At 44.2% G+C, this 23608-nt stretch overlaps 1 protein-coding gene across 1 annotated transcript in view; it reads left to right on the top strand.

The window, feature by feature from the left end:
- The first annotated feature begins 7497 nt into the window (after positions 1-7497).
- CACNG4 (calcium voltage-gated channel auxiliary subunit gamma 4) overlaps positions 7498-23608 on the top strand; it is a 41197-nt gene continuing 25086 nt past the window's right edge. The window contains exon 1 of the mRNA XM_057418556.1: positions 7498-7880. Within this exon, the coding sequence (XP_057274539.1) occupies positions 7658-7880 (223 nt within the window). The 5' untranslated portion in view covers positions 7498-7657. The remainder of the gene's footprint in view (positions 7881-23608) is intronic.

Raw genomic sequence — 23608 nt, 5'->3', positions numbered from 1 at the left:
ATCATGTGGTTTTGCTCACTCCACCATGGGGATGACTCTGCTGCTCCTCAGGTAAATCCTAGCTACTTGTACTTCCCAAACTGAGTCCCTCTACAGCACCCTTGTAGCCCCTTTTAGACACTGGAAGCTGCTCGGAGGTCTCCACGCATCTTCTCTTCTCCATGTTGAACAGCCCCAACTTTCTGAGCTGCTCCAGCCCCTGATCGTCCTTGTGGCATCCTCTGGACTTGCCCCAACAGCTCCATGTCCTTACGCTGAGGACACCAGGATGGCACACAGTGCTCCAAGTGTGGTCTCACGGGAGCAGAGCGGCAGGTTGTATTGGTTGGTGATCTTACTCTTCCAAAGGATCTGGCTTATATTTTTGACCCTTTCAAGTGTAAGGGGGTTTTGCATTGGCTTTGATTTAGTTCATATTTGCAGTAGATTGACTGCATTAACAAAACACCTCTTACAAAATGACCTGCAGGTCTCTCTGGGAGAAGAAGGGGAGGAAAGGAAACCCTGGTATCTTAGGCTGAGTAAATACTGTCTTTTCCCCGAAGAGCTTATGGTTCAGCCATGGAGTAGGTGTTTGCTGAATAAGTAAGTGTGCTGTGACCTGGCCTTGAGCAGACAGGCAGCGTCTGAGGTGTGAAGAGAGATAAAAATCAATAAATACACCATTTACCATTTGCTCAGCCCAAACAAAATACTTCATCAAGACACTGGTGTAGCTTTCAAACAGAGAGAGCACAAATTACAGCTCTCGTGCACTGTATATGGCAAGGGTTTATGGCGTTCTGCTGGCCTTATTTACAGCTCATTTAAAACACTGTCAGGGTGCTTTGATGCTACTACCACAGCTTTTCTTCCTCTCCTCATCACTGCTACTATCACATAATAGTCTGTGGAAAAGGGGTTGCTGTCATTCCATGTGCACTTCCTAAATAAGGAGGAGGTGCATGGGCACTTGAGCATTTATTCCACCTAAACCAGCTCATGAATCGGGAGTAGGTTTAAAGTTTTGCTCCTCTTGGCAGATCTCCCCCTTGGGTTTCCCTGTTTCTCACCTACCATCTCCCCTTGCTTGCTGATCTCTGTCTGAATTGCATTGAAAGTGGAAAAGAGCAATGAAATGAGAAAGCCTTTACAGAAACAGGTTTAAGCTTCTCAGTTTAAATAATCTCAGTGGAGTTAGGAGGCTCCCAGTAAAGCTTTGATTATCTGCTTCAAGATCAATCTCCCAAGCGTGATTCTATGGAAAACCAGCTCTTCAGACCCATTAAGTGTTACAAACGTGATCAAGAGCATGGTTTTGGTAACTTGGGTTCAGCATCAGAGACTGCAGCCCCTGCCATAGCAGGAAGCTGATCTAAAGGGACTTCCTGGTCTCTTCTGTAGAAATAACAGAACCAGAGCCCAGGGAAGATGAGATAAACCTTGTTTTGGCTGCTTGTTCTGTCACTGACCTATCAGAAGTAAAGGCTAGCTTTAATTCCACCTTTCAATTTCCTTCCTTAGCAGACTGAGTGCTTATGAAACTTTCCAAGGGAGCTGCCAGGGTGTGCTCCCAAAAGACCAACTTGCTGGTGAATAATCAGCTGCAATTCTAATGAGAAAAATCCCTTTGCTGGGCAACAGCCTTCCTCCTTGAATGCTGCATTATCAGCTCAAAATGGTTCAGCCAGATCTGAGGAATTTACTTTAGGCAGCTTAGGAGATAAATTCAGTGCAGCAAGTTATCGTGATTAAGTATTTAAGACTTATCCTAAAAACCTGTTTCGCTCAATCCACCTCCTGAGATGTTCCCATTGAAACCCTTCTTTTCAGGTTAAAATGCAGTCAGAGTGCAGCAAGCAATTTCCATGTCTCTGGCCATGGGTAGTTCTCCATCCTCCAGATGTGTGGGTGATGCAATGTTTCAGAAGCAGTAAGCTTCCCTACAGATTACCTCATTTTACACTTCATGTGACCTCAGCGAGCATCTCCGTGCTGCTCTGCTACAGCACCTTCTCCCTTAGGTCTGGGAGGGAATATTTGTTTGAAAAAGGATTGAGTTTGGGGGTTTGGTATTTTTTTAAAGGCTATTAGAGAGATTAATGCTGCTTTGTGGAGCAGTTAGGGGTTGGTGCTCAGGAGTCCTGGCAGTGATCAGCAGGATGCACACAAGCACATGTGTGCTTCAGAGAGCCCTCAAATGCAATCCATCACAGTGACATCCGGCTCCCTATGTCATCTTTAGTCTGTCTGAAGTCCATGTGGAGTAGCTGTGTGTGTGTGTGTGTCTGTACAGCACAAATAGCCTGTTGCTGGGCTGTTTACAGGTGTGTAATTATGTCTTAGAACTGACAGATAAAGGGTGGAATGGGAAAACCCCACAGGCATTTTTTTCCTCTTTTCCCCCATCATTGTACTGTATTCCCATGGAGAATTCGCATTTCCCTCTGGATGCTGCCCTGAGAACAAACACAGCTCATTCCACTAGTGCCTTGTCTGGGTGAATTCTCAGTCAGAACGTCTGTTACCCCACTATGAGAAAGATAGTTTCACTGAACTTCTAGCAGGTCTTTTGTGCTAGAAGTAGTGTCTCATCACAACAGGGACTGTAGTGACAGGACAAGGGGTAATGGGTTAAAACTTAAACAGGGGAAGTTTAGATGGGGTATAAGGAAGAAATCCCTTACTGTAAGGGCGGTGAGGCACTGGAATGGGTTGCCCAGGGAAGTTGTGAATGCTCCATCGCTGGCAGTGTTCAAGGCCAGGTTGGATGAAGCCTTGGGTGAGACAGTTTAGTGTGAGGTGTCCCTGCCCATGGCAGGGGGTTGGAACTGGATGATCTTAAGGTCCTTTCCAACCCTAACTATTCTATGATTCTATAACATTACTTCTCTAAATCCTTTGAAACACGATGCAAAATCAGGGTTTAGTCCTATTAACCCCTCATTCTTTCTCCTGCTCCCTTTTTAACACTTTAAACTCACGAGTAACCACCACTCACAGATGTAACACATACTCCAGATAATCTTTAAGGTGATATTTACCACTGTAATGTATTTCCCAGGTCTTAGGACATGGACAAGAGGTAGGACTTGAGAGATGAAAGCAGATAACAGACACAATGAACTTTAGATCTAGGAGATGTGTACAATATTAGTTCATCCTGTAGCAGAATGTGAATGCTATTGATATTAAATATCTTACCAGGAGGGATGAGTATTTGAAGGACAAGCATTCATAATTTGCTTTGACATTTGATATGATCAAGCAAGTAAAGGAATAATATTCCATTTCTCCCTTGTCAAAAAGATAATGAGCTTCATAACTATTGGTATTATGGGAAAAATGCAGCCTATGTAGTGTAAAATATATGAGGAGCTGCTATAAATTGTGTATATTGTGGGCTTGTGATGGCCCTATTCAGACACAGCAGGCCTATCCTTTTTAATTTTCTGGTTTGCTGTGCAAGTCTCTAGCAAAAGATATTTCTTTTTTTAATGAAAAAAGTTTTCTTCAAATTATTTATAGAAAGAGCATTGCTGTCATCGAGTCTGTCTCATCATATCATTCTTGAGTATCAATTTCTAGGCTCAGATGACAAACCATAGCAGCCACTTTTCCAATAGCAGCATCTGGCTTCCTGACAAACTCAAAATGCGGTTATCTGGAAAGCTTCAGAGTTGCTTCTGAGCACATTTTATTTATTAGAAAGCAGTTGTGTTGCTTTGCTTCCCATGACTAAGCCAAGGAATATTTAATACATTAAAAGGAATAATAGAATCCAGGCCAAGCTGTTGTCTACCAAGTGGCAAAAGAGCGACAATATTTTTCCTTTAAGACCACCGTTTCTTCAGCTCTGAGGGACAAAGTGAAACTATTCATGTTGACTTCAGATGGCCTTTTTATAGGACTAAAGAATAAATTCAGCCTCGTAACTCCTCAAATGAAAATCAAGTTCACCCTTTTTTAGATTTAATTATCTGAAATGTGATGGTGACTTCTTCTTGCTGGAAGAAGACCCTCCATAGGGTGTAGGGTCCCCAGAGGTGAAAGATGCCATGCCATTCCAATATATGATGAATGATAATAGAAGGGATCAGCGGGTCAGTAGGTCAGGTACTGTATTAGCCCTCAGAAGTTAATTCAGCCTTTGTTTTGCTGTAGAATTTATGAGCTTGGCAAGTCATTTGGATCCATCTCTGCAAAGGTCTCCTAGTGTAGATCAGTAAGTGTCACACTGACATGCAAGATTTGATCCAAGTTGTATGGAAAATAGTTCCATGAATAACTTCAATATTATTCCTCTTACATACACCTGTGACATAACTGACACCGCCTGCCACATCCCATATTCTTGCAAGGTTCTTTGTTCAGGCTGGAGATCTTTGTGCTTGTGAAGCTCTGTTGCTAATCTGGTGAGTTGAATTGAATCCCACCATTGCCCTGTGTATAAAAGGAGATTATCTGACACTGTACAAAAGTATGAGGCCTTTCTCCCATTCTTCATATGTAGATAATCTGAAGGAAATTATTAAGGATTTTTTCCCTAATATTAGCATTGAAATCAATAGGAAAGATATTAAGACCCACAGGAGATAATAGTTAATTATATAGATGTTCTTATAGCTTTAGGACATTCCTAGATGCTAAACTTCATTCTCACATGTGTAAAGCTAAAAGCTGAGAAAGGACAAGGGAGGATGGAGTATCTGTTCCAGGCTTGGCTGATGGTTAGGCTGTATCCATATCAAAAGGGTTATTAAATTGAAGTGATTATTTTCATTCTGAGAAAGAACTCTCTTGAGTTTTTCTTGAGCAACTCCCAAAAAGTTTCTCTTGGTGAAATTCTGGTGTTATTTTTCTAGATGATAGATTAAAAAAAAAGACTAATCTGTTAAAGTCAATGTGTTTCAATGTGTTTGACACTTGGCAGCAGAAGCAGTAGTGCTAAATGGTAACATCTTGAGTTTTTTCAGCTATCAGTGGTGTCTCTGGGGCAGGATTTTATTAGTGACAGCTCTTGCTGAATTCGGTTAAAGCTCAAGTTTCATCTCCAAAGTAACTGTTATTCAGTTCAGAAATAAGATGATCAGGCATGGGATTTCATTTAAAGCTTTGAACATTGACATCCAGGAATCAAAACAATTCTGCTTCAAGTTTGTTTCTCCAATGTAAAAAGTATCGCTTGGTTTGGATACTTGCTCTTGCATGGTGTCCTCTGGGGTCTAAATCAGAGGGGTAAGCTGTGGGGCTTCCTCTTGTCATTGTCATGAGCTTTTGTCTCTGGTCTGAGCTTGGAACAATTGGGTCTTTAATTCTGATTGAGGAGAGAGGATGCTACTGCAGTGCAAAACACCCCACCAAGGCTGCTCTACTGCCACATTCAGCAGTGGGCTATAAGGCTGTATCATAAGCAAAGTCTGCAAATCAAAAGTTGCATGATGGCCAACCTCTACTACGTTTAGCAGGTCAGACAGCTTTTGCATGTAAGACAAGACTACATGGTTTTTTTGCTGCTGAGGAGTTCAAGCATTTTTGCCTTCCTTTTGCCACAAATGGAGATTATTCAATGGTTGGATTTAATGAATTCAAAATCCTTAGAAAATCACTAAAGCCAGACATCAATGTAAAATACTCCAGCTTTCAGTAGTGGAATATAATATTAGCTCTCCCACGATCTACTTCATGCATTTCAAAAGAACAGAGAAAAATTCTAAACTGAAAAAGACAGCTTGGGCAGAAAATGATTGTCTGCCTTGGATGCTGCTCTGTAACCCTTTAGGAACCTGAGTTACTTCTCACAAGGCAGTAGAAACAGACATTTCCTTTGCAAAATGCAGGGGGAGGATGAGGAGCAGAGATTTGTAGTAATGAATTCTGTGAATGTCCTGTTCCCTTGCACCATCAGTAGGACTATGTGGGAGGGTTGCTGCAGGGCTGGTGGCTCGGAGCCCATGGAAGCCGTGTGTCTGTTTTCTGCTGGCAGAGGCTGCTGGGAACCCACCAGACCATTCATCCTGCCTCTTGCTGCACGTCTGGACTGGGAGCACCTGAGAAGGGTATTTCCGTGCCATGCTGGAGTCCTGCCCCGTGATGGCCCTTCCCCTGTCCTCGCTATGGAGAACGAGCCGGGAGCGGCTCTCGCAGGCAGTGCAGTAATACAAATAAATAATATTAATTAAGGCTCGATGGGTTTAAAAAGCTATGGAAATGGCTTCTCTCCCGCTGTTTCAGTATCTCATTTTCCCACTCTGCCCAAAGCCCAGAGGTACAAACATATATTTTAACCGAGAAGTTTGTTGAACCTCATTAAACTTAAATGCTCGATCCAGTTTTTCTGAACGAGGCTTCACCCTGCTTTTGAGTTTACCTGGCTTCATTCTTCCATCCCTAATGGAGCTATTCATTTAGAAGGTGGTTTTGCAAAGGCACTGATAGCCCTACAAACTACAGCTGAAAAGAAAAGCATAATTGACATGCTTAAACCAAGCACCTCATGTAGAGCTCTTCTGTGCTCACAGGCTTCACGTCTGAGCAATTTGCTGAGGTCTCTGTGAAATAAAGACCAGCTTTTAATCTGCATTTTGCTTTTTTGCCTTCCCAGTTTTTATGGCAAGGAGAAGCAGCTGAAAAGCATCTCTGCGTTGGAATGCTGAGCAGCGGAGTCACACAAGCACCTGCAGCCATCCACGCACTGCTCGGGAAGAGCGCTGTATTTCTCGAGGTTTGTAGCTCTTGTCCTCCCACTCCCTAATTCATATACATAAAGCTGGTGTGCTGCCACGCTCCCTCCACACAAATGCATTAGCTGATCAGGAAGGCTTCCCATTCATCTGGCTTGTCACTTGGATGAGGTGGAGGCAGGACAGACTTGTCAACTCGCAGTGATGAGAGTCAGGGGTAGGAAGCAGAGTAACATGATAAAAAATGGTGTGGATATTTCTCCCTTTGGTTTCCCAATAGAAAATTGCCGAATTCCCCCCATCCCTTTCCAAACAGGAGGAAACCAGCAGCCTAAATACTTGCCTACCACCTCCTTGCACTGCGTGGGGCTGCAGGAGGAGATCATGGCTAACACACCCACCCCGTTTGCTCTGCCTGTGGCTCCCCACAACCCCGGCACCCTTCTTGGGACTGCGGCACTTTGCGCCCTGGTTTCGGCACCATCCCTGCGGTGATTCCCAGGGCAGGGGCAGATGTGCGGACCCGACAGGCAGCGGATTTGCACCCTCGGCTGGGCAGCGCCTTCCTGGTCTCCAGGCGCGTTCCGCCGTGCGCGGGGTGCGGAGCCGGCACCGCTCGCACCTTCGTTCCCTTCCAACTTCCCACTTCAGACGGGGCACCGCGGTCCGGCCGCCGGCGGAGCGCTCCGGGCCCGCGCAGCAAAGCGAAGCTCGGGGCTGCCCCAGCACCGCGGGGTCGAGCGCATCTCCCCGCTCCCGGTGCTCCGCGGCCGGGCGGCCCCTCCCTCGCTCCCACCCTCCCGGGGCGGGGCGCGGCTGGCGGCGGAGCCCGGCCCCGCGGCGGCGGAAAGCGGTTCCCCCCCGCCCCGCTCTGCCCCCGCCGCCGCCTCCGCCCCCCGCCCCGTGACTCGGCTGCCTCCCGCGGGCGGCGGCGGCGGCGGCTGCCGGGCGGTGTCGTGCGGCCCCCCGCGCCCGTGCGGGGACTATGAAGCACCATGGTGTGGTGTGACCGTGGCGTCCAGATGCTGCTGACCACGGTGGGAGCCTTCGCCGCCTTCAGCCTCATGGCCATCGCCATCGGCACCGATTACTGGCTCTACTCCAGCGCTCACATCTGCAACGGCACCAACATCACGACGGACGAGGCGCAGGGGCCGCCGCGGCGGGCGAGGGGCGATCTCACGCACTCGGGGCTCTGGAGGATCTGCTGCCTCGAAGGTACCGAGGGTTAAAGGGGGAGCAACTTCCCGGGGGGACCGGCTGCGCGCCCGGAGCCGCCGGGCAGAGCCGGAGCCGCGCCGCTGCCTCGGACACGGCCGAGGAGGAGGATGGCGTTACCGTGGCAACCGGCATCTCCGAGATTGCCATGGGAACCGGGCGGCGGGATGCGGAGCTCTGCCCGGGGGAGCACTGCCCGGGGGACCACTGCCCAAGGGAGCGACCTCGCTTCGCGGCCCCCACGGGGCTGCAGGGCTTTGACGGGGTCCTGGCGGGTCCGGGGCTTTGGAGTGCATCGGAGCCCTACAGGCTTCGGGGCCGGGGACCCCCTAGGGTTTTGGCCTCAGGGGCTCTGGGGCTTGGCCACAGCTCTCGGGCGGGACAGTGGAAATCCAAGTTCCTCCCCGTGTACCCTCAGATAGACATACCGAGAGCCTGGTTGAAGATGATGTTGCTGCTGTTCAAGTGCTTTGGTGTGGACTCGCGGTTACTTAGTACAGCGCAAGGGTCAGGCTGAATAAGATTAACAAAGAGAAGGGTATGTGTTTTAGTGGCTGAGATGGGTAGCGGGACACCCCACTCCCCACAGAGGCCAAATATGTGGCTTCCTCTCTGAAAATGGAGTTGTAGCGAAGGCGCGGTGGGTAACTGCCGGGACAAAGAAACACATGGGTGTTCCGAGGGTTTGGCATAGCAGATAGGGAAGCCCAGATGGGAAAACACATCTGTCAGCCGTGTGCACGGAGCTCTGACCATGGGAAATCGACATGTCCCAAGGAAAGAGACACACGCCGGGGGCTGGCGCTGGCAGTGGGACCAGGGCCACGGGGCTCTGAACCCCCTCATCTACTGTGTCTGCTTCCTCTGTGTGAACACCTTCCAGAGCCTCAGTGATGCTGGATGAAAGGGAGAGCGTGGAGGAAAGCTGTTGACTTTTGCTGCTCTGTGGCTCGTGGGGGTAGAGGGTATGCCGGAGTCTTTCTTCCCACAGTAATGCGCTTGGCATAGCGGCTGCAGTGCACCCAATTCCATCGGCACAACTTAGCGCACATGAACTTTGTAAGCCTGGTTTTGTGGTTTATTCTGACTGACAGCTCGGCCCAGATGAGCCCAGCTATAGTTCAGTCTAGCAGCTGTGTTCAGAGGTGGTTTCTGTCCCCGGGAAAGGCTGTGGTGTGGTAGAAGCAAGTTCTCATCTTATCCTTTCCCTAACAATTAAAGGCTACAGTGTAATGTAATTTTCCTCTTAAATTACCAGCTTTGCTACCTAGTGATAGGATACCTACGTAGAATCGCTGTAGGACAAGAAAATATTTTTAGATGATAAAGAGAAAAAGCATTATTGAAATGTAAAGATTTATGGGTAATAATAATGCTTGGCTTTATGTCTCCTAAGGGAAATCTAACTCTCGGTGTGGGCTATCATGATACTTGGAAAATAAGGGCTTGCATCTGAATGCTCCTGAGTTTTCTGGAGAGATGCTGAGCATCTTCTGCTTGAACCAAATTTTGTCATCTTCACTGAGCTTGTTCTAGTGTCTTCAGTCCTCCTTTTCCATGGAAAGTAAGTTTTTTTGCATCTTATGGGAGTTGCTCTGCTAGGCTGGGCCCATCATCTCCATGAGAAATCCCCGAGTTTCCCGAAGTCAGGATCTCTGTATGGTCTTCCAGGAATCTCATTCATAGAAATGAAGTGCAGCTTTGACTGAAACCGCTGGATTTTTTTCCTTGATTTTAGCTTAAGTTAAAACTTTATTCAAAAGAAAGATGTCAGGGAAAGGGGCAGCATTGCAACCAGTGCGTGGTAATGGCCCGTGGTCCCATTGCATCCATGGGGCAGTGCCTCTGCCTTCCTGGGCATGTTTTATTTCCAAGGGTGTTTGCTGGAAAATTGCACACAGCAGTTGTGTGCAAGTGAACCTTGAATCCTCATCAACTCAGGGGAGAAAAAAGCATTTCATGGGCCCCATCTATCCACCGGCAGTTGAGCTGTTCTGCTCAAAATTCAAACGTTCATAATGCAATTACAGAGTTACAAATTTTAAAGTTGTCAAATATGTGCTAAGAATGGACAGTTTTGAGAAAGCTGTCATCTGTTCACAGATATTCTCTCCTACATTTTCGGTATGTTCTGCCTTTGTAAGATAAAATCTATAGATGCATTACATTATTCATGTTTTAAGCCATATCGTGGGACTTTGATTTCCATGTGGAAAGGTTCCTTTGTTCCATAAAATAATAAAACTAGAAGCTGGTTTAAAACAACACCCCCTTGACTGCTTCAGAGCATCACTCATTCAGAGTGGATGAGTCTCTAATAAAATCAACATCACAGCTGCAACTCTGAGGAGATGCACAGCAAGAAGATGATTTCAGGTATAGATTTTTGTATGTGATGAAAAAGTCTGGCCTCAAACCTATTTTTAGAACTCTTTTTGTGTTTTGAACTAATAATTATAAAAACCAACTTAATTTATTTTAATGGTCTTAAGCACCAGCTGACTCATCTCGAAAGACAAATCAAAGACACCAATGTGCAAAGCTGAAAATACCTTAAATGGCCTCCCAAGTTGCTTTTGACATGAATAAAGCATTTCATCGAGTAAATTCAGGTCAATTGAAATTTTCCATTGAAATGCGTCTCAACTATATCCATAAAACAACCTCTTAAGCTGGGTTTTGAACAATTACCTCTGTTCCCAATTTCAAGATTTCAAACAAAATTGTTGAAACAGAATGGAAAAGAATAATCTTCTAATCAAATTATTAGGTGTTCCTTCATGTTTTCCTGGTTTTCTTCTTTGAGACAGCATTTTGCCACAAATCACCATCATAATGATAACTGGAGAGAAATAGTTTAGGGATGCAGCCTATTATCTTTGTTTGGAGCTGCAGTTGTCTTGGGGATGAAATCATGTTTCAGTACTAGTAGGCGATACTACTATGGAGCTTAGTCACTCAAGAAGTAGCATTAATGATATATCAGTCAAGCTCTTGCCTATATAATCCCAATTTTGTTCTTTTAGTGTGTTTGTCAGAGGTGGAGGTAGGAGGCTCATTGAGTGGATTTTAAATAATAGCAGCATTTCTGCATGGAGTTTTAAGATTTTAATCCAAGGTAATTGCCTTAAGTAGGAAACTGTTTAAAATAATTCTTGGTGTGAATGTGAGCATAGCAGAAGTGGATGCGATTCGCCTGAGCCTCTGCAGTAAAATGGCCCAGGGGCTCCCTGGCAAAGCCGGTTTCTGGTTTTCTGGGGACACAGCATCTGTGATAACTGCAGTTTTGACAGCTACAGTTAAGCTGTCGCTGGAGTAAGACGATTCGGATGAAGTCCCATGCAGCAGTGCAGCCGATCACACCTGAAATCTCCATCCCAATCCACAAGCTAGTAATAGAAGCAAATCAGCCCCATTTCAATGGCTGCTGTTCTGGCCTGTGTACACACTTGTGTTATGGTGCTGTGTATTTAATGAATAATCTTTTCGTGGTCAAGCTAACCTAAACCACCATAATTTTCCAGCAGCCCCTATTCCTGTGGTAAATGTGCAGCACAACCATGAAAGCCTTGCACAGTCTTACAAGGAGGATGTGCTGTTAAATATTTGCCTAGAAGAAATGAAAAGATTTAAAAACCACCACTTTATCCGCTGAAACTGCTTATCTTGGTGGACAATCATGCTGAAGTTAATAGGACAGCTCACAACGGGGAGCTCTGCTCGCCACATCAAGATACAAAATCAAGTAATGTACTTGTAATTTAAATTTAAATTTATTCAAAGAGTGTTTTATTAAACACTTCAGCATATGAATCTCTTTGAAGCCATTGTGTCTCCTGCTTTTAGTATTCCCTCTTTGCCATTTACTTTTCAAGTGGTGCAATTGGTCATTTAATTCTCATGTCCTTCCTGAGTGGGTGGTTGGAACCTTTATAATTGGGAGGAAGAAGCGAGTAAATCATTTATGGCTTGAAAACTTGCACAAATGCACATTTGCACAACTATTTGCGCGTCTTCCAGCTTGGATGAATGCGCACGAATGTGGGAACTGCAGCACACGCATGCGCTGCTTCCATGGATACTCTGGAAAACAAAATAAAAATGCTTATACAAATGTTTGAGGCAAGCAAATAAAGGAAGGCTGCTATCCATCAATACTGCAAATTCACGGCTTTTCCAAACAGAATGAATATTCTTTGGTATTCTCAGAGCAAAGCTATGAAGTCCTAGCACCACTGCTGTTCATAATGAGCTAAGCACAATGCAGACTTTATATTCACGTGTTGTTGCCAAAGTTTTATTTGTCAAAGAGTAAATGTTGTATCACTTTAGTATCAGACATGACCTGCCTTGGAGGGTATATCCACAGGCATATTTAGAGATGGTTGGTTGGTCTTCTCAGTCTTTGTTAAGCATGTGAGTCTTTCATTATGAAAGAAAGTAGCTGCAAATGGAGAATGTACAAGTGGGTGTACAAATGATGGAAAACTTACCCTGTGTATGCCGTAGCCTATTTCTAGGACAATCTGTATGTATCTTGTACATGTATTACAGGTCCTGAAGAGTGAATTTGCATCCACGAATCTTTCAAAACAAATATAAATATGTTAGAGAGAGACTTTTCTGAGATTCAGCCCATGTTTTCATTCTTTCTTTCCATACATCCTACTCATACCTTCTCCGTTTCCTTGGTAAAACACGTGCTGTTGAGAAAGTGCCTGTGCTTTGCTCACTGTTTTTAAATGGAATTCTTAGAGCTCTAACGTCACCTTTGAAGCAGTGTTTGAAGCCGTGCAGTTTTGCCAGTAATTGATGGAGTGATTTTTGACAGCCTTTTTAGGTTGAGTTTTTGAAAGAGCATTCCATTTGCTAGAGTTTCTGAATTTGGAGCAATCTTTAGGGATGCAGAGTTAACCCCTTTGAAATACTGCCCATAGGATAACATATTTTAAAATACCAAGGAATTTTGCGCTGGAGGAACTGTCAGCAAAAGATGGGTTCAGGCTTTATCTGTTCTTGAATAAAAAAAGCACCGATCTCCTAAATGCACCTCTTTGAACATTTGTAACCAAGGTTCTCAGATGACTGTATTGATGCAACAAAACATCCATTCTTCCTGAGATGCTCTGTGAAACAGAGATCTGAAGCTAATTGACTGAATATACGTTGCTTTAATGAATTAATTTGCTTTCTTGAACTCGATCTACCATATAGCCAGTAGGGAGCTATCAGACTACACAAAGGTTTTGGTTTTTTCTCCGTGGCTCTTGGCATGTCAGATATCCCAGTGCAAAACTTAGAACCCAAAGACTTTCTGTGCATTAGCGATACTCCCTGAAGGCTGTAAACCAATGAGAGCACATTTGTAATCCAGCTGTAAAGTTTCTTCATCTGTGCAAGATGTAATGTGGAGAATAATCCTACCTAGGTTTCAGAAACGTTTTGTGAAGGGTCAAGGAGACGTTGGGTTATACAAATGGGATACCTGCGGCTGCGTTGTGCTATAGTTCTGTTTTTATTCTGTATATAATTATACTGCATATTGTAGGTGGTTGACAGATGGCATTTGTGGTAATATCTGTCAGAGCCATAGTAAGTCATTTTGGGGTTCATGGGGAACCTTTACAGTGTAATGTAATGTAGTCTTTGGGCTTCCTCCAACAGCCATTACCTTTAACTGACCTTCTGCCATGGGCTTTATTACTCTTCTTAGATAGTGGCAGGAGCTCATGGCCGTTGTGCCTCATCAGGGCTTGCCCTGCTTTCTGGCAGCTCTACTAATCCTCACCAGTGTGAACTGATAAAACAGGCAAATATGTATATTTTTTGCTCCTGTAGAATTTCAACACAGTCATTATTTCCCCGGTGAATCCTGTCGCATTGCCTGGGTCACTCTGCGTGTCACACTTCAGCCCAGACTGTGCTGTGGTTGACCTGTAGCTTTGGTCAGTCTTGCCAGGTACAAATACATGAATCACCTTAAAAAGCTGAGGGGAAGGGGAATATATCCAATATCTCCATTCTGTAGCCCTGTGTACCTTTACAGACAAAGAAAAGGAAGAATATTAGGCCAGCGCTTTCATCTAGTTTTTACTCTTTTGGGAAGGTGAGCACTTAGGTATTGAGTGTAATATGAAGTCTGTTATTAATACCACTCAGCACCCAGATATTTAGTTGGTGTCTGGGTGGTTTGTGTGTCAAAGAGCTGAGCAGTAATTTCTATATCCCCAAACTGGAAATGAAGAGAGAGTAGGAGGATGGATGGGCTTGTGGGTCTGGGCTTAGCTAGGTTTCTTGCCTTTTTTAGGGCCGGTTACTTCCTCTTTCTGCTCCTGACTAGGAGGGAGAACTGTGCTTCCTTCCCACCCACTTTCCTCTCATACTAGTAATAAAAGGGAGAAGAAGATGCAGAGAAACTGGGACACAGCAATAGGGCTGCCCAGCTCAGAGAAGGTGCAGGAACATTAACAGGGTTTGAAGCATTTTGCGTGCAACTTATGTTTTATACATGCAATATTTTGTGTTTCAGCATGTGTTCCTTGAGGAACAGGATTAGGTCTGATTCTCCACCTACATAAATTTAAATGCTTTCTAGGAAGGCGGTGGAATTATGCCAATATGAAGCCAATATAAGAGGACGGAGTGTAGATCTGTCCCTTCAATTGGACCTTTTCCTGCTGGTCCTTGTTTTCTGAGCCAAGACTCATCTCGGGAAATAAATCATACTTCCAAACTGAAAAACTGATCCTGCTTCCAAACATTACTTTGTGCTTATCTTCATTTTCGTTCTGTTTACTGGTATTTATTATGTCACAGACTTACAGTTCAGCATCCAAATTCTTACCAACAGATGGCAAGGCAGGATGCACAGGAGTAGTAGAATAAACAGGATAAATACACAACTGCCCATATGTCTGGGAGGATGATACACATTTATGACTTCAGAACAAAAGGATGTCTTCAGTGCTGTGCAGGGCTTCTTGCTGTTTTCTGCCTTGACCTAAAGCCTCTCACTTCATCACATTTTGCTCAGTTAAATTACAGTATATTTTGTTCTATCTCTTCTGTTCCTGGATAGTTGTTTCCTTTAGTTATTTGCCTCCACTCCTGAAGTACATCAGCTCATTTTACCTTCAAAATGTTACAGTGGAAGGTGGCTCTCTCCTGGGCTTTGGCTCATATTTTTTCTTTCAGAGTGGTTGTTTTGGCTGTTTTGAGGGGTACAGAGAGGAGCTGGGGACCACATCAACATCTGAGATGCTGGCTTTCTTTGTATTGGAATTTATTATCATATTAATGACAAGCGGCCTCTCTGATACCTCAAAATAGCAAGCCTCAGGGCAAGCTGCCTGCTAGCCCAGCCTAGGCAGACTTTAGCTAGATTCCCCTTCAAATCCAGGAGCGTTTTTGCCAGCTGCTGCCTGCTGCAGGTCAGATGCAGTAAAAGTGTTGAAGCAGTTCTTGATTTAGCCTGGCAGATAGTCCAGCCCCTCCTTCTGCTCCTTCTTGTGGCATCCTGTGGCCTTAACATCTTTGCTCTCATTCTCTTTTGGCTGTTCCTTGCTGAAAGGTTGTGACTTTCCTTCTGCTAAAAAGATGCCTTCTGTATTAGCTTTTCAATGACCATGAAAGAGTCTTCCTTTAGAATACCGGTAGATACAGCCCCAGGGAGAAATTTCAGATTTCTGATTTCTTTTCTTAATTCTTGAGCATCTCCATGCCATCCTGCCAATCAAAATACTTGACAGAAGGCATGAAGTTTGGGTTCTTTTCCCTACCTGTTTTACTTTGTTTCCCATGGCTTTATCCAAACTCTGGCTTAAATTACAAGTAGCACTCTAAGTTCTTCTTCAATTTTCTTACAAATGGTGTATGTGAAGGAATGCTAGATAATAAACATGGTCACGACACAGAGAGACAGATGAAAGGAGAGTGCATTATGGAATTACAGTATTTCCTGTGCAGATTGCCAGGCCCTGATACTAATTAACCTCTTTTATTGTTCTTTTTCAAGCATTCCGCCTTTTAATTGCTGTTTTGGAATTGTGCCACTTAGTTATGCCCTTTGAATGCTTCTCATTTAGCCAGTCCCATTAGCTTCATAATGCCAGATATTTCAAAGATACTGAGAAGCAATGAGCATCCCCTGTTTGAGTGGGAGAGGTACCCAGTTCAGCGAGGAATTACCACCCTTGTTTAGCTGCCAGGGGTGTTTTTTCAGATTTAGTTAATAACCATTTTTAAGTCACTGCCAATTCTTTAGTGGAGGTTTCATATCAATTTTCTCCCATTTATACATTTCAAATAATGCAATTTTGTGTAGAATATGGATGACTGATTATTTTCTCCTGTCCAAATATATAGCTTTCAATAACGTTAGGATTGTTATTGTTTTACTTGCATCCCAGAGGCATAGTTTATCTGCCGTTGCTGCAAGGCATTAAAAAGGAAGCATGGCATGTTGCAATTATGACTTGAAATAGGATCTTGCCGAAGCCACGTTGCCTAAATATAATCAAATCTAAAATAGAACTTATTGCATGCACCTATCTTAGAGCTGTGCATACCTATCTCATGGCTCACTGAGCATCAGTGATGGCTATTAGCAAGACACGGGATAATTTTGTTGTAAGAACTGCCATGCTGTTGGATTGTTTTCTTTAAAGGTCAGCCCCCAGCATTCAGCTGCCTGAAAGCAAATGGAATAGAAAACTCTTAATGCTGGAATACCTTGTGACTATTTAGGCTGAGTTTTCAAAGGTAGCCAGATATGAAAGCTAGTAATATTCCTTTCTATCTGACTCACTAGTGGCAATAGTGGGCTGTAATCATGTTTGTCTAGTGGATCTTCTAAACTCAGGTAAACCATAGCAGTGCTCCTTTGCATACTTGCATGCATTTTAATGCAAAACTGGCTGAAGTTGGTTTCTTTGTGTGTGTGTTTGTTTTTAGCAAGTGAAGCAGCAAGTTGCATTATGTCGCATCGCATTTTTATCCACATGGATCTTGAACAGGGTCAAAGCCCTCGGAGTCACTGAACAGAGCTCAGTTACTTGAGCCAGTGGAGTAAATAGTCCAGAGCGCATTGTTACTCTGCAGATACACCTCTGCTGATGGTGGGTAGGTTATTTGTTGGCAATTATGAACTGCCAAAACTTTGGGAACCCAGTTTCCAGGGTGGGCTGCAGAGGGAGAGCCCCAGACTCTTCATCTGTTTCCTCCTCAGTTTACTGTCCCATGATCCCACTCTGCCACCTGACATATGCCTGGCTGGCAGCAGTTTATTCTGTACAATTAAATCTCAGCAACATTGTTAACAATTTCAACCAAGTTTTATTTGAGGAACTGTTGGAAAACATCAGTATCAAGCAAAGCTATCCTCGACATGGTAAAATATCAATTAATAAATCAGGAAGCTATGTAACTGTTTGGAAATGGCTTCTTAAACCTCCGGTTGCTAACCAGAACCAGTTGGGTGCTTATCCTCACCCTCCTGCCAGCAGGAAGCAGAGCATCATTTCCATTACAGCAATTTTGGGTTCACCAGTGTGCTCTTTGCAGACAGACCAACTTCTTCCCGATGGACCGGTAGGATGCAGACGGCCTCCATCCAAAAAGCCCCTCTACATTTATGCATGTGCTGAACCTCAGCCAATAAACCTGGCAAGAGGCTGAGTTTCTTGGCTCAGGCTTCATGCTGCTTGGATCTGCCCACCCTGCATTTGGATCAGAGCTGGTCCACATCCCCCCAGCTCTGCCTGCTGCGAAAACACGTTTTTGTCTGTCGACAAAAGATGCTCTGCGATGACGAGTGGCTGTTTCAAAGGCTGTGGCTTATGAACTCGTATTTCCAGTGAAGTTTTGTCTTTGAACATTGCATTGGGAGTCAACAGGATTCAATTTTTTAGGTTACTTAGGGGTTTTCCAAAAATATTCACCCAAGACTATCTGCTAATCATGAGATTTAACATCCTGTGGCTGTCCTCAGTAGGCAGAAGGTTTGCTGCAGAGGTTGGTAAGCATTTCTCCTTTGCTCGGCATGTTTTGCTGTACTCTTGCCCTTGCCTTTAGCACTGGCAAACGCAGACAGTTTTGGAGATGCTTTGGGATCCTTAAAGATGCAAGACCTGGAAAAAAAAACAGCCAGTATTTAGGAATAATGCTAGGACAGTATTCACAGTATCACTTCTAATTATAGCCATTCAAACAATTCATTTGCAATGTCCCGCTATGGTAGTGCTATTAAAATAGAATCCTCTTTATAGTTTGGTAGAAAATTAAGAGGGGAAAAATTTAGCTATCCCATTCCATCTGATGGCTTTGAAAGAAGTTTACCCTCACAACTTGATTTCTAGGGATATTCGCCTTGTTTTTGCTTGCACTCCTGGTCTGATTTTTAATAACTTACTTTGTGTCTCTCAGTAACCAATTCCCAGTGACATTTTTCCTCATTTTATTTTAATTCCTGTTTATAAATGGCAGCATTCTAGTTGGACACAGCCTTTGGACACAGCAGCAAAACCCTATAGGGAAGGAAAAACAAGCCAGAAATCGTCCATCTGAATTCTAAGTCTTACCCATGGCTTCAACCACACACAGAGCCAACACGCTCAGCCTTGCAGCATCAGAGGAGCACTCGCAAGCTGGGTGAAGGGCAAGTGGTTCAGGATCAGGGCCAGACCCAGGCAGCCAGAACCTCACTGCTGGCACCTCCAAGCGTCAGTGCTGGATGCAGCCACTCTCGCAGGTTATCCCTTTTTCTGGCATGACCACTTTGCCCTAGGAGGGCTGAGCAAGTGGTTGCAGCTGGCCAGAATACGGGTACACAGTTCCTAATGCTCATTTTATAGCATTCGAGTGTGTACCTGTTTTGGTGGCCAGCTGGCACGGTGTTCAGCCTAAAATGTGTGTGTAAGCCCTGTATTAAAAGAGGCATGAGAATTAGCGCGTATCAAACATGTCATTAGGCACGTGCCTGGTAGACATAATGTAGGATAATGAGTATGATCACAAGAATAAATTAATAACTGAAAATATTTCTTTATATGTATGCACACTTAAAACAGGGTAAGAACTAAGTGACACTTGTGTCACCAGTTTATAATTAAAATGCAGTGCTTGAATGAAAATGTAAGCTTCAATTAGCCAGCATGACCCTGCTTCCGGCTTTACTTCCCACTGAAAAGCAACGATAACAAGCTCACATTTATTATCAGAGTTTTTCCTGGAGCTGTGCACTGAAACATGCTCACATCTGAGCCCTTTCACTGAAGACATTTTTTCGCTTCAGCAGTTTGGCATGCCATACAAAGGCTCTCTGATTTTTAGTGATGTTCACCTCCTCTTACATAAAAATGTTTTCTGTGCATATTATTTGGTTTTTAGTTAAAGTCCAGGTGCACGGGTTACTGAAGAACCAAAAGGATGCCTCATCACATAGCACAATGGGTAATTATTGCTGAGCTTCACTGTATTGCACAGACAAATCCTTTCTGGGAGCTCAGCATTGTAGCCGTGAGAGGGGGAAAATACCTACTATCTAGCCCAAAGTCTTGCAAGGGTAAGAACAGATCCTTGGGTATATGCTTTGCTCATTTAATTTTTAACTATCTCAAGGGACAGAGCTTCATAATTTTGTTTAGAGATACTATTTTGCATTTTAATTTCTCCAGTGGGAGAATTATGAGGTCTCGTGTTCCTGTTTTCATCCCAAAAGTCCTTTTAGTTAGGCTTTTTGTAAAAAGGATAAATAATTCTTTGTGTTTGGCCCCCATTTAAGCCAAGATTTATCTCGATTTATGCATGATCCACGTGAAGTCTGATGCTGCATTGCCTAAGAATTGAGGTTCTGATTTCTGCAAGACAGGGCAGGGTCCTGGCTGGGCAGCTGCATTCCTTGTGGAGGCAGGGGTTAAACCCATGTGCCTTGAAAGAGCAAATCTGGATATGTGTGAGCTAGGTGGGGACCTGTCTATGTCAACAGGCAGGAAGGTCAATGCTGTGCTGCTACACCTTGGTTCCTACCCATCTACGCAGTTTGGGTACTGGCTTAGCTCTGCATGCGATGGGCAATGCCATCCACTTGGAATCCAGATCCTTAAGGTGCCTTTTGAGAGCTGCTGACAGCAACGGTGCCTTCCCACACACAAATCTTGCCAATGCCAAAAAGAACTGGAACTTTTTAGTCTAGGGCTTACTGAGCCTGAAGATCTCTCTTGTGTCTTGAGGACATGCAGTAGGCACTCGGCTGACCATTTTTGCACCCTTCAAATTGGTCCATGCGCTTACAAGGCTACAGAAATCAGAGTCCAATCTGATTTTTATTTGAAGTCATTATTTTAATCTTATCCTTATTTTAAGTCCATCTTCTTTTAGATAGGGAATGCCCTTCTCAGCCAGTGCTTAGGACGGCTGGTGAAAGGGATATAAACCCTCACCAGCCCCAAAATGTCAACACTGAGCAGTTGAGCCTCAGAAAGCGTACTTAAGGAATACGTCCTCTCTGACAGAGATGGGACCAAATGTCCACATGGATATCTTCTGCAATGCCCTCTCCAATATTTCAAGCAATTTCTACAGGCAGAATTCTTGTGATGTAGGAGTGGATGTCAAGCCAGGATATCTCAACTCGGCATAGATATGTGCTCTTAGCTTTGGGTCAGGCAGTGATGTGTGGTGTAGTGAGAGCCCCCAGGGACTCTTCAAGTTGTAAAAACTACAAACCTTCTTCTGGTTTTCCATTGGGGCTATTCAGATGGGACAGAGTGACCTCTCCGGAAAGCCTGTCCAACAGCAGCAGCAATCACTCTCAATAACATTTAATAACTACCCATGGAGAAAATTACACTCTATTTAAAAAGGCCAGGAAAATCATCCTCAGTTTAACTCTGCTGACTTTGGTAGAATTACACCAAAACTGAGGGTTTTTTTCTCATATCCTTTCCCATACTAATGTTCAGGAGCTGGGCTGAAAAAGCCTTTCAGAGGCAGATTAAACAAGTCCAAATGGTGAAATATGCTTTTAATTTTCCTTTGCACACATTATTTTAGGTGTAGCTTGGAACACTGCCCTTACAAGAGGCATCCCTTTAAATATGTATACAGCATCAATATGTAGCCACCTTCATACGTTTTTAATGCTATGTTCCTTTCTAAATTAACCATTAAATAACCCTGTTCTATAGTGTTCCATATTTTGCCCTGCTTTTACAGTACCCTTGGATTTTTATTTATTTATTTTGCTGTGGAACAATGAAGATGTCAAGGCAAGGCCCAGGGGCACCATGGAAATTGAATTCTTGGAGCACCACTGCTGTTGCCATGGTGGACACGCACTCAATAGCACACTGTGCTGCTCTGCAAGCCAGGGGGATTAAAACCCTATCTCTGCTGCTGGGCCATGTCAGTTCACTGCTGTTACAATGACAGTTCTTCCTTTCCACAATCATCGTTCCCAGGATCAGGGGGAAAAAGGTACTGAAGCAAACCTGAGCAAGGAGGTGAAGGTGCTGTGAAGGGGCAGGATGCGATGTCTCTGTTCTGGGAACCACGGTTGTGTCAGGCAGGTTTCTGGCTCTTCCAGAGGCTTTTCTCTTCTGTCTTCTCATTTCATGTTACTTAGCACGATGCTACAGTACGCCAAGGTGAATAGTGCAAAGCTCAGTGCTGTTAACTGAGTCAAAGATCTCTACTATTTCCTCAGCCCTGATCCAGGCTGAAAACTCACAGATGAGTAGAAGTGTTGGCGCAAGCCATGGATTTTATAACAGTGGGATTTACGAGTCTTGTTTAATTGTAGCACATTGTCATAGCAAAATGATTTCTGCACAAGCTGCTCATGGCTTATTTCTATTCTGATTTCCCTCTCTCCTAAGGGGACCATGGGAGAAGGCTGCACCATGAGATCACAGCTGCATAACCAAAAAGTTAGCAAAAGCCTCGGCAGATTGACCGGCAGCACGCGTCCCAGGCTTGGTAGGGAGATTATTCCCCTGACAAAGAAAAAGAGACATCAGAGCTTGTTCTGTGCCCTGTTACACTGAAAACAAGAGCAAAATATTCCTGCACGCTGCTTCGCAAGGAAGAGTTGCATCCTTCAGGGCTGAAATCCAACCTCACCTTCTTCTGCTTGCTGAAGCAGCCTTATCCTGTACTTGTTTTGTAAGTAAGGGCTTCAGCTAAGTCAGTAGAGATTTTGTCTGAGGATAATGGGCCCAACGAAATACTGAAATGCAATTTCCCTGACTTGCAGTGTATTGAAGAAAGAGATTGAGTCACAAGCAATCCCCTTGCAGCAGCAGAGCTCAGCTCCTGCTGTACACATTGCTGAATCAGTCCGGGAAGGATGTCACCGTCTTACGCCGGCAGATACGGTAGTTTGTAGGAAGCACGGGGGTATTTTTGCATCTTCTCTCCAGTGAACCGAATCTGGTACGGTTTGGTTCCAGCAGTAACTTGGTTTAATTGGGTTTTTAAATGTACTGTTAAAGGAACATTTTTCTCTCCAAACAAATGCTGCCTGAACTTGGCATTCCTGATGTATTCCTCGCTAAAAGAAGCCAGGCAGCAGCTGAAATACAATGAATTGCTCTCTTCCTCCACTGCAAAGGCAAGGTATGGTCAGGCTTAAATTGAGCTTTTATTTGAGCCTCTTCTTTGGGTTGCAAAGGCAATTTTTTTCTCAGTGTTTGCTGCAAATATGTTTAAATTCACTCTGTTTTGGAGGCAAGTAGTCAATGCATCTGAAGTGCATGCTTGACATATGTTTCTTTTCACATGCTGTCCTCCATTCGTTTCATGTAGCAGATGCTCAGTTTACCGCTTTAAATGTATTCTTATTTACTAGAAATTAGTTTGGAAAATAGCTGTTTGGAACTAAACATTTCCAGCCCTTCTTCTGGGTGCTGGGAGCTCCTTTTTGCAGCTGTCCTGTGTGGCTGCATGCAGATGTTGACAGGTTAATTTGCATTTGAAGAGCTGGATGCAGTGAGCTAAGCAAGGGTTTTTCTTCCCTGCCTCCCAAGGCAGTCACTTAAACACTCCTTGCCAAATTTATCCCTGATGCTACTCTTCTTAATTAACTACAGCAGCATCCAAGCTGAGTTTGGCCCATTGTTAGCTGCCCATTTATTCCAGGGTTGAATTAAGCCCCCTGAGCACGTAAAAGAAAGGATCTTATTCTGAATATTGATTGTAGAACACTGAAACGCAGGGACAGTCCTAATTCACAGCAAGGTGGTATGTACAAGCTGGTTTATTTGATTTCCACTATATTATCCCATTGCCAGAACCTGCAGGTCCAAACCTTCCAGCTGAGGTTTCTGATTTACCTGACTTCTGCATATTACTGGAGTCAGAAATCCTGCTACCAAGAAAAATGACTGATTTCCCTTCCTGGAAAGTGCTCTTTTTTGTTCTTGTTGTGTGGGGTTTTTTCCCCTTAAAATAAGATTGCATAAAGACATTCAGCACAAAGACCCAAATTTAGACTTCAGTCCCTCCCATCAATAAAGTAAAAGGCAGAAGTCTTGATCTACAGCCATGCTGTCAGCCTCTAGAAACTCTTGCTGCTGGTCTTTCATGTACATGATCCATTCACATTGACTCAAAGTGCAGTTTAGCAGAGACCAAAAACTTTCATGCTGTAGCAGGGAGAAAAGCTAACATTCAAAGAGCTGCAGCCCTGTCACGATCAAGGCCCATGCGTTTTGCTCCCTCTTCATTTTCCT

Source organism: Pezoporus wallicus, unplaced genomic scaffold, assembly GCF_028554395.1.
Source record: "Pezoporus wallicus isolate ANWC-B61680 ecotype Strahan unplaced genomic scaffold, APGP_CSIRO_Pwel_v1 contig_3710, whole genome shotgun sequence".
NCBI classification, from domain to species: Eukaryota; Metazoa; Chordata; class Aves; order Psittaciformes; family Psittacidae; genus Pezoporus; species Pezoporus wallicus.
This window is presented reverse-complemented; position numbering and strand designations above follow the sequence as displayed.